General features: G+C 44.9%; 1 protein-coding gene across 1 annotated transcript in view; it reads left to right on the forward strand.

The window, feature by feature from the left end:
* The first annotated feature begins 8,123 nt into the window (after positions 1–8,123).
* OLFM3 (olfactomedin 3) overlaps positions 8,124–15,256 on the forward strand; it is a 152,838-nt gene continuing 145,705 nt past the window's right edge. Inside the window, exon 1 of the mRNA XM_045817360.1 lies at positions 8,124–8,367. Coding sequence (XP_045673316.1) covers positions 8,299–8,367 — 69 coding nt within the window. The 5' untranslated portion in view covers positions 8,124–8,298. The remainder of the gene's footprint in view (positions 8,368–15,256) is intronic.

The raw sequence follows: 15,256 nt of genomic DNA on the forward strand, positions 1-15,256 counted from the left end.
CCCCATTATTGGAGTCCATTCCCGGCCTACTCTGGAGGAAGAAGGACAGAACAGAGACACGGAGCAAAACCGAGCCAAGTGACACGGCAAATCTGGGGTCATCGATTGGACCTCAGCGGGCATCTAGAAGTTCACATCCACACGGAGCACGGAGCCTGGAGTCAGTGAACACAGAAAGTCACATTGCAAATACCAGTTGTCCGTTGATACGGCAGCTTAGCAGGATCCGCGAGCCACTGGGCCGGATGGCAAGGGGACTACAACAGGCAGCAGGAACATTAAGAAAGAAAATGGTAAAAGTGAAAAAGTTTAAAACAAATACGAATGGTGGTGAGGGAGAGTAATCATGTAAAAAAAAAATCAACTGTCAATCTTATGTGTATACCATAAGAATCTCAGGTAAGTCATCTAAGTATCCAGGTGCCTGTTAGTAGAAAAGAATAACTGTTTCTTAGTCAGGTTTTCGACCCAACTGATGATTGTCTAACACAATAGTGGTTGGAGTACGAATTAATCCCCAAGTTGAGACAAGTGATGGTCCTAGGGAAGAATTAAAAATCAAACACGCCGAAGGGTGACAGTAAACCCGGCGACACTGTGGCCCATGTGTTTATGATCAAAGAACATAACCTTCCACGGCAAACGTCCATGACGTCGACATTCTCGCTAGACCACTTGCCATCAGGTGACGATGGGCACATCAGCTCTTCTCCCCGTACTCGGTGTTCTGACCTCCGAATGAGGAAAAGGATTTCCACCACATACATTTTTGGAAGACTAAAGATAGCATGTGAAGTACTTGACATATGAAGATTCTTCATAAGTGACAGTTATTTTTATTAATATTAAATTCAGAGATAATTTTAACCTAAATAATTTAAGCAGTAATGTATTATCGCTTTCTAAAAAATTATGAAATTTTGCTCTGGCTGGTGTGGCCCAGTGTATTGAGTGCTGGCCTGTGAACCAAAGGGTTGCCAGTTTGAGTCCCAGCCAGGGCATATGCCTGAGCTGTGGACCAGGTCCCCAGTAGGGGGCGCACAATAGACAACCACACATTGATGTTTCTCTCCCTCTTTCTCCTTCCCTTCTCCCTCTCTAGAAAAAATTTACCTTTAAAAAATAAAAAAATTATAAAATTTTTAAATTTAATTTTAGCCTCTTTATAATGACATATCATTGATATCTGATTCCTTTCTTTTTGTTTCTGTACTTGAATTGTCAACTGTCGTTATGTATTGTAGATTTCTCAAAAAGCTCATATTTCTCCAAAGCCCCTTCTGCCACAAATGAACTTTGTGTGTATGGGTTTGTTTCTCAGAACTACATTTTATTCCATCGACCTGTTTGTTCATTCTCATGTAATACCACAATGTCTTAATTTCTTCTGCTTTATAATAAGTCTTAAAATACAACAGAGAAATTGTTACCCTTGGTACTTAATTTTTTCTAAGATAATTCTGGCTGTTGCGTTTTTTTTCTTTAAATATATTTAGCATGTTTAAATAAACCAGTGGTTTTCAATGAAACGGTATTTTGTTTCCCCGAGGACATTAGGCAAAATCTGAGGCCCCCTTCAGTCACTACTGGAAGGTTCTTCAGAGGTAAAGGCCAGGGATGCTGCTAAACACCCTACAACGCCTGGGACAGCTGCAGACGACAAAGAATGGTCTGGCCTATGACCACTGTAGCCGCCATTCGCTCTTGTACAGAGACACACAAAATTTGGCAACAACTCATATGTCCACCAACAACTAAATGGGTAAATGAAGGTGGTCTAGCCATACAATGCAATACCATCCAGCAATAAAAAGGAATGAATTACTGAAATGTGCTACTGCATGTATAGCTTTTAAAATAATTACGCTGAGTGAAAGACACAGACAGAAAAGAGTATACATTCTATGATTCCACTCGTATAACTTCCCAGGACTGGACACTGGGAAGTCATAACTGGACACTTCCACGTTACTGGACAATGATTCCAACCCATGGCTGTGCGTAAAGGGAAGGGAAGTAAGTGGCGGCCTGAAGAGATGGCAAAAGCGCACAATGAGGACCTTGGGGGCAAGGTCATGTTCATGATCACATCTGTGGTGATGGCATCATGGGTTCAATCAATGTCAAAACATATTAAATTGTGCACTTCAAACATGTGCGGTTTAGTGCATGTTACTCGTTTCTGATGAAGGCTATTTTTAAAAGCAATTTGAAAACACACACAACACAACAGTATTTTATACCAATCATATTGGCAAAGAAATAAAGACATAGACAATTTCATGGTCATAGAAGCTTTTAGATACGACCGTTTGGGCAATGGAAGGTGAGCGCTAACAAAGGTACGGGTGGTTTCCGTTTGTGTTGTTCACCGGCTGACCTGCCCCTAGGTCTGAGAGCTCTGCCTGGCACAAAACTACGCTTAATAAACATTAATTTAATGCTTGAATAAATGAATGAAACATGTATCAGTATGTTTTGACTTCATATTGTGCGGTTGGCAGTACTCACTTCACACGGGCCGGTAACTTCGTGTTTCTCGCACACGCACCAGGAGACACGTGCAAACGCATTCACTAGCAAGTTGTAACGACGAACACTTCAAAGATACAAGTGTCTATTGTAGGTAAATGACAACCTGACAATTTATTCACGCCACGGAATACTACCATTGAAATTTAAGAACTTATTACAGTTACATAAAGAATTCCCGATGCATTGGTTTAACAGCTAACGTAAAATCGACCTGTAAGTTCAGAATGGGGGTGACCTCCGGGGGAGAGAGGGGCAGGTGTGAGCGATAAAAGGCACAGGCGGTTACCTCGCTGGGTGCGTTTCAGCTCCCCATGTTATTTCTTGTACCTTATGTATCTGCATTGTATTTATCATTCTGCACACGTCAAATAGCCCATGAAAATGAAACCATTTTGAAAAATAATAAGGAAATACAAGACCCGGGCGTTCCGGGTGCGCCAGTCCCTCGAGTGAGAGTGGGGGCGGTTGTGTTCTGGGGGGAGGTGGGGGCGGGGATGGCTAAATGGAGGAGGCTCCGATTGATGGGCCAACACTCACGTTGACTTCCTCTTTCTCCCAAGACGCCCCCTGGACACGAAAGACAGCAATCTTGTCTTTTGTTTGTGTTCCTGGGGGTAACCACCGGGCTCCTTGGCTCAGGCGGGCCAGGGGTATGTGTGAGGAACAGGAAAAGAGCCGTCCTCCACCCAGGTCTTCAGTGAACCCCCCTCCCCCTTGCGTTCACCCCCTGCTGCTGCAGCTCCAACAGGCAGAACTCCCTCAGCCAACAAGGGAACGTGCCCGGTTCCCTCTCTCGAAAATTGCCGTTTTCTCTCCTCTGTTTTCCGTCATTAACACTCTTCTCTCTAACTCTTACTTTGCATAATTTTATTGAAACCTCATTTCCTTTGATATCTTTGCTCCCCTGACTTTCTACCACATCCTGAAAAATTCATCTCTTTTCTATTTCAGAATATCACTAAAGGGAGAGGCAATAAGCACAGACATTCAATCTGCTATCTCAAACTGGATTTCTACAATTATTTGCCATGGTAAACATACACACACACACAAGAAAAATATACCAAATTCAAACCAGACATGGTGTTTGGGATAAGGACGTGTTTTGAGCTATTATTGTGTTTTCCTCTTTACTGGGCTGGTGGAGCATGCTTGCAGTGTCTGCCTAGGTCTCTTAGAAGACCACCTCTCGGGCTGCTCCCTGAGAACCCGCTGTGATGCTGTGGGAAACACCAGCCACAGAGAGCAAGGGCATGAGATGCGCTGGCCAACAGCCTCAGCCGAGCAACTGGCTGACAGCCAGCATCAGCTGCGGCCTCGTGAGCGAGCCAGGTGGACACCTAGCCAGGCCCAGGTGGGAGGTGACTCCAGCCTCCCAGGACTAAGACCACATAAGGAACCGCAAGTCAGACCTAGCACAGAACCATGAGAGCTGATGGCATGTTTTTTGTTTTAAACCACCACCATCTGTAAGGGTTAGCTACGTTGCAACTGATCACCTCAGCATCCCCAAGCTTTACAGTCAAGTGAAACAGAAAGGCACGAAGTAGACTTTAGTAGTCAAATACAGTAAATACGCAATGACAAAAGTGTGCACAAGATGTTATGAGGAAACTGAGAAGAAAAACCTTGCCATGGCTGGCGTAGCTCAGTGGATTGAGCGCGGGCTGCAAACCAAAGTGTCGCAGGTTCGATTCCCAGTCAGGGTACATGCCTGGGTTGCAGGCCATGACCCCCAGCAACCGCACATTGATGTCTCTCTCTATCTATCTCCCTCCCTTCCCTCTCTAAAAATAAATAAATAAAATCTTTTTAAAAAAGAACCTGGTTAAAGAAAAACCTTGAGAGATAGTTTGGGGGGACAGGAAAGAATTTCTAGATAAGATGACATTTAAAAATGAGACTTAAAGGGAGAATAAAAAAATTGTTCTGGCAAATGAAAAGCTGGTAATGACAAAGGAGAATGGTGTTCAGGGAACCACAGGCCTTAAAACTTTACTGGATTCAAATTAGGGGGAGACAATGATTTGAAATGAGATGGAAGAGACAGGCCCGGCCTGGGGCCGCCTTGTCCAGGGCCCAGCATAAGCCCTTTTGAGGGTTCCGCACCTGATCACGGAGGAGACCGGAAGACATGGAAGATCTTCCATCTAAAGGGCAGCACGGCGAAATTCATCTTTAAACTGAAGACCGACGGCAGAAGTGAGAGAGAAAAAGTGGGGGTCCGGCCAGGGGAGAAAACCATTGTAATAATTCAGATGATGCAAAAGGAGATTCGGCTCTAGGTACACACGGAGCAGTTGATGGATTTAGAGGTATTACCGAGAAAAAGTTAACAGAATTGTTGATGGATGGAAGGCAGGGATAAAGTATAACTTTCCTGCTTCTTGCTTTGCAATGGAGGAGAAAAAATGTGCTACAAACTAATATGATTGAGGGGAAAATATTGATTTGAAATATTGAGTTGGAGGTGCCTGGAAGAAATTGAGAGAGTGACATCCAGCAAACCTCGGGTATATAAATATCAGGCATGAAGGAATTAGGGTTGGAAATTCACTCATTCACTCATTCATTAAATCATTATTGATTAAGTGACTGCCAGGTGCCAGGCCCTACTCTGGGTGATTAGATTACAGAGAACAGCAAACAGACACAGAGGCTTCCTCGTGGAGAATGGATTCTAATAAAGGAGGCAGAGAGTAAATAACCAACCTAATTAAAAATAATAAATAGAGACGGATTGGGGTGCTCTTTTAGACAGGGTGGTGCGGACAGGCATGGGGCCGGGATAGGCAAGGCTTAAAAGCCAGCCAAGGAAAACAGCCACCTCGAGTGAGAACAGGAGACAAGAGGGGAAAGAGGACAGTGTGGCTGGAGTCTGGCGGGTCGTGGACATGACAAAACGAATCCAAGACCACCCTCACTTACGCAACCAAAGGCGGACACTCACTCAAGGTTTGTATGACCTGCTGCATCATCTTATTTTTTCTAGAGTAACTGAGTTCACCCGTGTTAAATGATTGTTGAAAACCGAAATAAGTAACAGTATTTTTCAACACGATGGCACATCCCTGGAGTGTTGGCACCATATATCACATGTCTGAAAGAAGCATGTCAGTCTTTCATCAAAAGGAGCCTCACACACACAAAACAGCTCAAATATAATTCAGCATATAATTAGGAACTTACTTTTCTAATACTAGGCATAAATGTTTAAAAAGTCACATTCTGCCCTGGCTGGCGTAGCTCAGTGGATTGAGCGTGGGGTGCGAACCAAAGCGTCGCAGGTTCGATTCCCAGTCAGGGCACATGCCTGGGTTGCAGGCCATGGCCCCCAGCAACCACACATTGATGTTTCTCTCTCTCTCTCTCTTTCTCCCTCCCATCCCTCTTTAAAATAAATAAATCAATAAATAAAATCTTTTTAAAAAAGTCACATTCTTTGTTTGAGGCATTGTATATGTACACCATTTCATGTAGGTCTATTTGTACGCATGCCTCTCTAAAGAGCGCTGGCTAAATTTATGCAGGACTATAGGAATTTCAAAGCAATTTTGTTGGCATCCAAGGCTATCTTTATTGGCATACATAGATTTCCACTATTTTCTTATGCATGTGTTGGAAAACACAATATTTCTAAATCTATGGTACGCATCCCCTTTTTTTTTTCATTTTGTTCTAAGTTCCAGTCACCAATTTAAGTTACAGTGACCTGTCTGAAGTGACTGTGAACACAAAAGTGGATTCCCCATTTCCTTGCTGAGCTAGGACCCTTTGGAATAGCTGATCCAGGACACAAGCCACAAGGAGCTTCATGGACTTTCTTCCAAGGAGAAATGTGGTATAAACTACTGTATATGGATAAGATACGATGTTGCCCACAAAACCATCACATTGATTGTATGGAAGTGTAGGAGGGATTTACTATAAAACAAATGGCTAACTACAAACACTGTCAGAATTATGTTTCAGGAAAAAAAGCATGCAATTTTATTATATTTATTTTAAGAGCAATAGAGGAAGTATTAGGATCTTGGTGAATTTGTGTTGTTTAGTTATAGCTCTTGCTTTCAGTGGCATGTACAAAAGAAGTTTTGGGTTATCACTAAACTCGATTGTTCTGTACACATGACTAAGTTTCTCTTATGTCAAGTATGTTGCCAGTATTCTAAGATCATCCGTTTTCGTTTGTAACATAATTGCCATACATCGCTCACTTCAGTATTTAAGTGTTACCAGCTCTCACATTCCTCGGGCCAAGTTTCATAGCATTTGTCCTCTTATTAACTCACACACATACTATCAGGGTAAAATAGATGCAATGTGATGCAAATCCTTGCCAATTATAACCTTCGAAAGTATTTGAATCTTAATTGAGATTTCATTGTATTAAAAAAAACATGGACCTTTCAGTTAAAGATTGGCAGAGATTTTACACACAGTATGTGTCTGATATCTCAAATAATTCATCACCTTTTTGATGTGGAAGCAAGGTTCATAGCTTCAGGTCACACATTTGAATCCTTACGAAGTATCATTTCTAGAAAAGTCCACATCAGGGAGGTTACAAGGTGGTTGCCAACGCCTCCCCACCTCTTTACCTTTCAGAACATTTACCTTCTCCAGCTTCAAAGAAATCAGGAGGCCGGAGAAGAGTTAAATGATGCAGGGTGTGAGGGTTCATGGTTTGCTCTTCCTCTTCACTGAGGAGGCAGCTATTCTGCCTCTTTTCTTGAGCTCTAGGAAACAGGCGTGTTTGGAAGCGTGGAGTAATCCCTTTCCCACCCCACTGTCCATCCATCACTGAATTCTTCCTCAGGCACCAACAGGAGTCAAATCGACAGGGAAATTATATTTCTGGGCATTACGCTGTGTGAGAGGGAAGATTTCATCAGTGGGGCGTCACTAATGAAATACCCCATGTATAAGAAAAAAAGAAAGCCTCCTCATGTATTTATGCATAATATTTTCAGATGATCAAAAGCTCTAGGCAGATCAATACACATTAATATTAACCAAATAGATGGTTCCAATAGTCTATTCAAAAATGACAGTGCGTATGTGCAGATAAACCAGCGACAGACTTTGTGCCTTGGACAGAAAATACACATTGAGAGTCTGCCCTGCAAACTTTGTTTAAAGCAATAAATATGACAGCGAGTCCTCTGTCAATGACAGCAGAAGGTTCCAGGCGCTGTCCGTTCCCTAATCCTGTATCTAGCTGACTCTTCTTCCTCTGCAGCTCACGTTGCCAGCAAAGGCTGAACGGGAGCTGGAGAGTCGATCCTTGTTTGGTTAACAAATTCCCCGCAAAATATCCCCCCCAAGCCCCCAGGAGCCGTAGTGATGTCATATCCGTTGCCCAGGTCCCCACACCTCTCGCAGCGCTTACTCCCTTTCTCCGTTCCCCGGGTCCAAACTTTTGAGGTGGACGGGCCCCCACCGCCGCGGGAGAGAGGGCGGGCCGGGGCGCGCGGGGCGCGCGGGGCGGAGGCGCTTCAGCACCGCGGCCAGCGCCCGCTGCAGCCCACCCCGCGGGAGCGCGCCACTCCGGCTCCCGCTCCGCTCGCTCCGAGATGCCTGCGGAATGATCGCCCCCCAGGGCGGCTGCCGCGGCTGCTGCTCCCGCCGCCGCCTCCTCCGTCTCCTCGCCGCGCCGGCTGGCGGGCGGAAAGTGCAGCCGGCGAGGGCAAGGTCTCCGCAGTGACACTGGAGTGGCCGCGGAAAAGAGAGTGAAGAGGGGGCGCACACAGCCGGATCAGAATGCAGGCGACGTCCAACCTACTCAATCTGCTGCTGCTGTCTCTGCTCGCCGGATTAGACCCTTCCCAGGTACGCGCAAGGCTTTAACTCTTGTTTGAAATAAAGGTGCAGTAGCAGACAGACCGACCGAAAATGCAAACGCACAGACCTCCCAAACGGCACGGGAGACGCCTGGCGTCTTCGCACTGCCTGGCCATAGCAAGGCGAACTACCTACCCGAGGAATAGCTCCTCAAGGTAGAGTCCTGGAGAGGGGGCGCGAGGTGGGGGGCGGGGGGGGGGTGCCAGGAGCGAACGCAATGGGCACGGGCAGCGGGCAATGCGGCTCTCCGGGGATCGGGGACCGGGGATCGGGGATCGGGGCTCTTTCCGGGTCCGAGTGCTTCGCGTGCTCTTCTGAAGTCGCTCGGGGAATGCGAAGGAGTTCGCGGCGGAAACAATGCAATTTGTAAACATGGATGGGGAGATGCTGAGCCGTGTCTTTGTCGAAAGCAGAGGAGCGGTTTTTTTTTTTTTTTGTCTGTTTGTCTGTTTGTTTGTTTTCTTTTTTTCTTCCCTAACCACCCCCTTCTCCCCACCCAGCCACCACCACCCCCCACCCCCCCAGCCCGCGGATCCCGGTCGGGAATACTCCCATGGCAGACGTGCTGCGGGCTGTGTCCAAATAGTGGGGATGGTGCTGAGAGCACACACACACGGCAGAGAGGCAGAGAGGCAGAGAGACAGAGCCGTCCTCTCCGCCGAGGCTGCAGGCAGGCGGCTGGAGGGGGCTTGTGTTTCTCTTGCTTCTTTCCTTTCATTAAGGAGATTGGGGGGCACCGAGGAAGTTCTCATGAGCAGTGGTAAGGAACAGGAAGTGAGAACCCTCTCCGACCCGGAGGGCCGGGGGAAGGCGAGGAGCTGCTGAACTCTGAGAAGCATCCAGCAGCCCTGGCCATTCGAGTGCACGCTGAGCTCTTTTTTTTGAAAAAAGGCAGGGAAATCAGGAGAAATGTGTTGAGCGGTGTGTCAGAAAAGTCTGGATGATAAAGTGAGATCGTTTGAGAGCCTCAGCATCGTAAGAAAATCTTCATTACCCAGAACAAGAGATAAGGCGTCTGGTAAAAAGAGTATGAGTTACAATTTTTGAAATGCTGTTACTTGTTTAACTGGTCCAGAGCAATCGATCTGACACGGCAGGACGAACTGATGCCATGTTACAAAACCAGTTAGAGCTGTATTTTGGGATATTGTGAAGACATTTTTAAAGCTTTGCATCATCTCTGCGGTGGAGAGAAATTAAGTTTCTTTTCATAATTGACGAGAACTAATTAAGGTGTAACCAAGCGTGGTCTAATGCTGTAGCTGAGTGGGTATTTCTAGGCCTCATACAGTACACAGTGAGAACTTAGAATCACCTCGTACAGACTCAGAATGATTCCTGTGCACTCTTCATGTTGCGGGAGACCTGATGGGAATACAATCATTTTATTTTAAAGCTGTGGGTGTGTTGCCATTGTCACTGAAATCTTCCGTGCGAATGCCCTCTTAGTGATCTTAATGCGACGTTTTACATACTAAGGGACAGCTTGAAAGCATTTACATCAAGGTAAAAAGTGTTGTTTTTTATTTTTATATTTTCTAAATCTCAGTTTTCTTCTTGCCTCTCGATCTATAGTGCACGTTCTGCGACCGCTAGTATCATATTACATTGGTTAAAACTTTTAAACAAACTCCATGATGTACTTCATTTGGAATATTCTTGGTAAAGCATTTTTAAAAACCAAACCTGATCTCAGAGTCACTGCAGAAAAAAAAAATCTCTCGACTTCCAATGAGTTTTGTCATTCTTCAAAATGCATTCAGAAAATGTGGAACTTTACAAACAACAGCATTGTGGTTTCCTGCTGTGTTTAATACATAAATCTCTTCGCTTTTGGTACTCTGTTATTTCCCAAATTGAAGATCTGTAATCAAAGAAGGGCTTCTGTTAAACATTGAGATAGGTCCTCCACATAAATGACCCACTTTTAGTAACATGATCTTTTCTGGGATTGATGCATTTATTTCTGGGTATCCAGCAATCTGAAACTTCCCGGAGACTTCGCTGTGGCTGTTTGGCGTGACAGAGCTCAGGCGTGTCAGGGAGGGGGACACACGCGTGAACTTCCCAAACCGCCTCTTCTCAGCTGCGGGCACTGCCACGCAGAGTGTGGAGGAGAGAAGACGGCCCTCCGTCCCACCCCACGTGTGACACTGTAGAGAACATTCAGCTATTCATAGCAAGCGATTCCGATGCTGTAAAAAGTTTTGGGACCTGGAGACAAAAGGTTGCTTTAGAAGTAAATAAAAGTTACTTTTGTATGTTTCAGCAAACTACTGCTGATCACCAGTCTGCCACCCCTCCCCCAACCGCAGATGGCACCGATCAGTTCTCAGACCAATTATGCATTAGGTTGTACAGTAGGAATTTCCTCAAATGTTATTGTTGTATGAACTACTTGAGGGTTTACTTAGTAAAATTAGCATTCATACTGTAAATTATGGTTAGTGAAACTGAAATTAAAAATCCAATAATAGATTACCACACGGGGCCACAGTTTTGGGACAGACAAGTAATAATTAAGTGATGACCCTTGAATGAACGGCAATCTCAAACAGCAGATCGTGAACACTAACACACTGGGACTGACATATGTCATAATAACATGTTAATATTAACGTATTTCAGTAGTCTTCTATGTTATCACACTGTGTGTTTACAGTGGGCATATTTCTAATCACACGTGGAAATACTGGCAAAACGGGGGGGCTCTTCAAATTGAATCAATTTTTTTTTCAGGTATCAGATTGCCACATACACCAAATATTGTAAATCTAAGTCTGAGAGAGTGCCTACGGTATCATAATTTACCTGAAAACAAAAAGGCTTTCTAACAACAGCACCGATTCCACTGCATAGAATGCTGTGTAATGTTCATGTTTATGATGATTTTTCCTGAGATTGAATCTTACAGAGCTCCTATGACATTTGATAAAGTACTTAAGTATCGCCACCTTATGGTAAGATAAGTTACTTGAAACTCAGTTTTATCTTTAAATTGTAAAAAAAAAAAATCCCAAACTTCTATATTAATAAGATGAACTTACTTCCAGCATGTAATTATTTCTTTCTTTTCTCTCATTTAATACATTATAAAATTAGCCAGATCAGTATTCTCTTTTGGCAAAGGAAAGCAATTTACTGCTAACTAATTATTTGTATTTTTATAGAGACAGATTATCAATTTTCCTCTCAGGAAAATTATGAGAATTATGTTTCCTTAATTAAAATCTTATTAACAAGTTTCCAGTTTCATTTAAAACTCATGGGTATCACTTCACCTATTTTAAGAGATATTAATTAATTTCATCTGTAATGAAGTATGTGAAGTACAGGCAATAAGCCAAATCATCACTCATTCAGTAAGTTTTTTTTTTAAACCTGAAAGCTTGGAGAAATTCACTCATGGCTCAGTTTCAGAGAGAAAAGACGTTTTCTGTGTAGGAAGTTCCTGAGGGCGGCTGCTAGGGGGCATCTCTGTGCTTCTAAACGGAAGGAACTGAGTTCAGTAATGACCTTGATAGTACGAAAGTGAACCTTTTCCTTTCACAAGATTTTCAGCAGACCATTATTTGAACGTAATAACAAAATAGCAATTGCTGCAGGTCCGAACCATGCCTTTCTCTGCTCTGCACTGCTGGATTAAGAAGAGAGGAGGATGAACATGAGACGGTGCAGGTTTTGAGCAGAACATTAACTCTGGAGTCAGACACTTGAGTAACAGTTAAAAGAGGTGGCGCGGCCACCGTGACACAGGACAGTGACTGTGCACTTGAGAGAGGTCATACTTGTGTGATAAATACATTGCAGAATGCCCTGGCAGGCTCAGATGGAGAAAGCATTATCTTGTTACCTAGAGATACACTAAAGAATCACCACCACAGTGTTGCTCACACTACAGACCTGAGCTGTAACAATGATTCAGCAGTAATCCGCACCAAACGACTCTTTCTGTCCAAAGGAACCCAGCCACTTGAAACTCGCCTTAAATGAGGCCGTTGCTTTCAAGCCACATAAACATGACAGCAACTAAATGAATTTCAAGAATTATCCTGCTAAAAGTTTCTTAGCACAGTACATCACGTTTAAGTGCCTTTGTGTTTTAGGACAGCGAAGGCAAGTCATCAAAGACTTAAATTGGCTAGAGGTGACTTTCAGACATAAATTGGTTAAGATTCCTATGATTTTAAATGACATTGAGAAAAAGCAAAAACAGGAAGAGAAATAGGCGGAGGCCGGTATACTTTGCTTCAACATACACCTTAAGTCATCTGTCTTCTCCTGTATCCACGGGATACCAGACACGTCCTCCCTACAGCAGGACCCACGCACGTTGCAGCAGCGGATGTAGATCGAGGGCGTGCGGCCAGGGCCTGCGGACGCGCACAGCCAGCCCCGGCAAGGCGGGGAGTGCGAAGTCCGGGGCAGCCCACCCGTGTTTTGAAAGAGCAACGACTTTTCTACTCTCCTTGTATCCCGTCCTCCTGGAGCCAATTACATTCTTATTTCGCAGAAAATATTCTCTCCTCGGTCTTTCTGTTGGCAACTTGAAAAGGTTAAAATTGTACTGCTTTCCTTTATTTTTTAAAAAAAAATTACTATGCCCTGTATTTCGCAACTATTCTCTTCAAACGAACAAACAACATAGAAACAGACTCACAGATTCAGAGGGCAGTCTGACAGCGGCCGGAGAGCAGAGGGGCTGGGGGCTGGGAGAAAAGGTAAAGAAAGGGATTACGGGGAAAAAACAACCCTCCAGATACAAGCAACAGCCTGCTGAGGACCAGAGGGAAAGGGGGCGACGGGGGGGTAGAAGAGGGTGAAGGGGCATAAATGGTGATGGAAGGAGACTTGGGGTGGTGAACACACAGTACCATATACCAATGCTGTGCTATAGAATTGCACACCTGAAACCTATGTAATTTTATTAAGCAATGCCAGCCCAATAAACTCAATGAGAAAAGGACTACTGTGACAATCGGTCGGTGCTCTGTGGGGAGGGAGAGCAGACCAGAGGAACACAGAGGGCGGGACTCAGGGCCCCCGGTCTCCCAGGCCCGCGCTGCCGCTGATATGTGACATGACTAAGGAAGAGGTTGGGGCAGGCGTGTTCCCAGTGCTCTCACCTGTTAAAGGAGGCGTCTGCATGTTCTTAGAACTCCTGGCTCAGCTTCAGAATGACTGACTCTCCCATGGTCTGCAGGTGTGCGCCCTTCCTCCCCCGCAGTCCGTATGTGGCCCTCATGTCCAAGATGACCGTGGTGAGGTGTGAGGCCTTTGGGGGTGACGGGTGCTGAGGATGGAGCCCTCGTGGATGGGACTAGCACCTTTGTCTAAGAGGCCCCAGGGAGCTCGCTCACCGTCCCCTGTGCGTGGGGACACAAGAAGAAGTCCGGCACCTGGCAGAGGGCCCTGCCCTGACCCTGCCAGCGCGCTGATCTTGAACGTCTAGCCCCTAGAATCGTGAGAAGTAAATATCTGTGTATGAGCCACCCAGTCTCGGGTATTTTGTTATCGCAGCCCGAACAGACCATGATACTCTTCTTAACATTTGGTCATGTATTGACAATTTGCAAATTCTTTCGTGGGCTCTGATTTGTAAGATGATAAAACTTGGCGAGATGTGGCCGTCAGCCTGCCCAGGTGATATCATGAAGCCTTCATCTCCTTCCCCACTCGTCACCCTCCCCCCCCGCCTGCCCCCACGTTCGTGGGTCATGGCCTCAGCCTTCTCGCCGTTCACCCATCAGACTTTGCTCCCCTGACAGGATTTCTCATCAGTGTAGTGGATCTGAAAGTCAACATGTGTCTTGCTTCAGACGCTGTCTTTTATTTGATGAAAAAATCTCGAGTGAAGGCTTACTTTTCATATAAAAGGAATTGCTGGTGTACAGAAGAGAGGAGGGAGGTATTTGGGAGGGCTGTATGGAAAAGGTCCAGCGTATTCATGGCTGACTCTTCCCAAGCAGGAACTTCCTTGAGGATTTTAGATTGGCAATTACTAGAAAACCCTCGATTTTTTTTTTTTTGTAATAACAGTACATACAAAGGGGAAATAACGAGGCAGGAGAAAGCTGCAGCATAGGAGACAAGGCTTGGCATTTGAGTTACTTAACTATTTAAGTGTTATTTTACTTTAAAAAAAACGGGCAGTTGTGCAATTAACAAAGGAGATGCAGAAGCAGAGAGCCATCTTGAGGGCTCAGCTGAGACCTGGGATTGTCTGCGCGTTCGAGCTGAGGGGAGCATGTGCACGTAGGTGAGCCAGTTATTTCAGGGTGGCGTTCAGGCGTGAAGGTGACGTCGAGAGCTATGTAAGCACTCACTCCCTGCACCCCAGGTTTCAAGCTAAAATACGGAGCTGACACTGGTCAACCGCCTCCTCAGTCTATGCCACGTCTCAGTTAAATGCCTTGAAGGATGTTTCTATGAAGCTAACATTAGCATGGCAATTTTCAAATATAATCCTTAGCATTACATTCTAGACTAGTGGCAGCGTAAAAGGGGAAGGTGGGCATGAAACCATAAGAATTGTTTCTAACTCCCCATTGTGCCAGTTTTCAGGAAGTAAGGCAATCTCTCTGAAGCTCATTTTATATTAACTATGGAAGAGATGGAATAGCAATGGAATTTACACAGTGATTGATGATATTAATATAACATATACAAATCCATTTTAAAGCATAAGGTTCTATGGAAATATTCCACCAACATCACGCCACCTACAAGCAAACTTCAAGCCTGCTGAGTACCACACATGAAGGTCATGTATCTTGCTTCTTCTGAGCTTTCAGATAAATGTCCCATAAAATTATCAGCAAGGCCGTGCAGCACCAGCCCATAGTTGTGGTCAGGGCTCCAGTTTCAACACACCCCC

Source organism: Phyllostomus hastatus, unplaced genomic scaffold, assembly GCF_019186645.2.
Source record: "Phyllostomus hastatus isolate PE091 unplaced genomic scaffold, TTU_PhHast_1.1 phas_scaffold_216, whole genome shotgun sequence".
NCBI classification, from domain to species: Eukaryota; Metazoa; Chordata; class Mammalia; order Chiroptera; family Phyllostomidae; genus Phyllostomus; species Phyllostomus hastatus.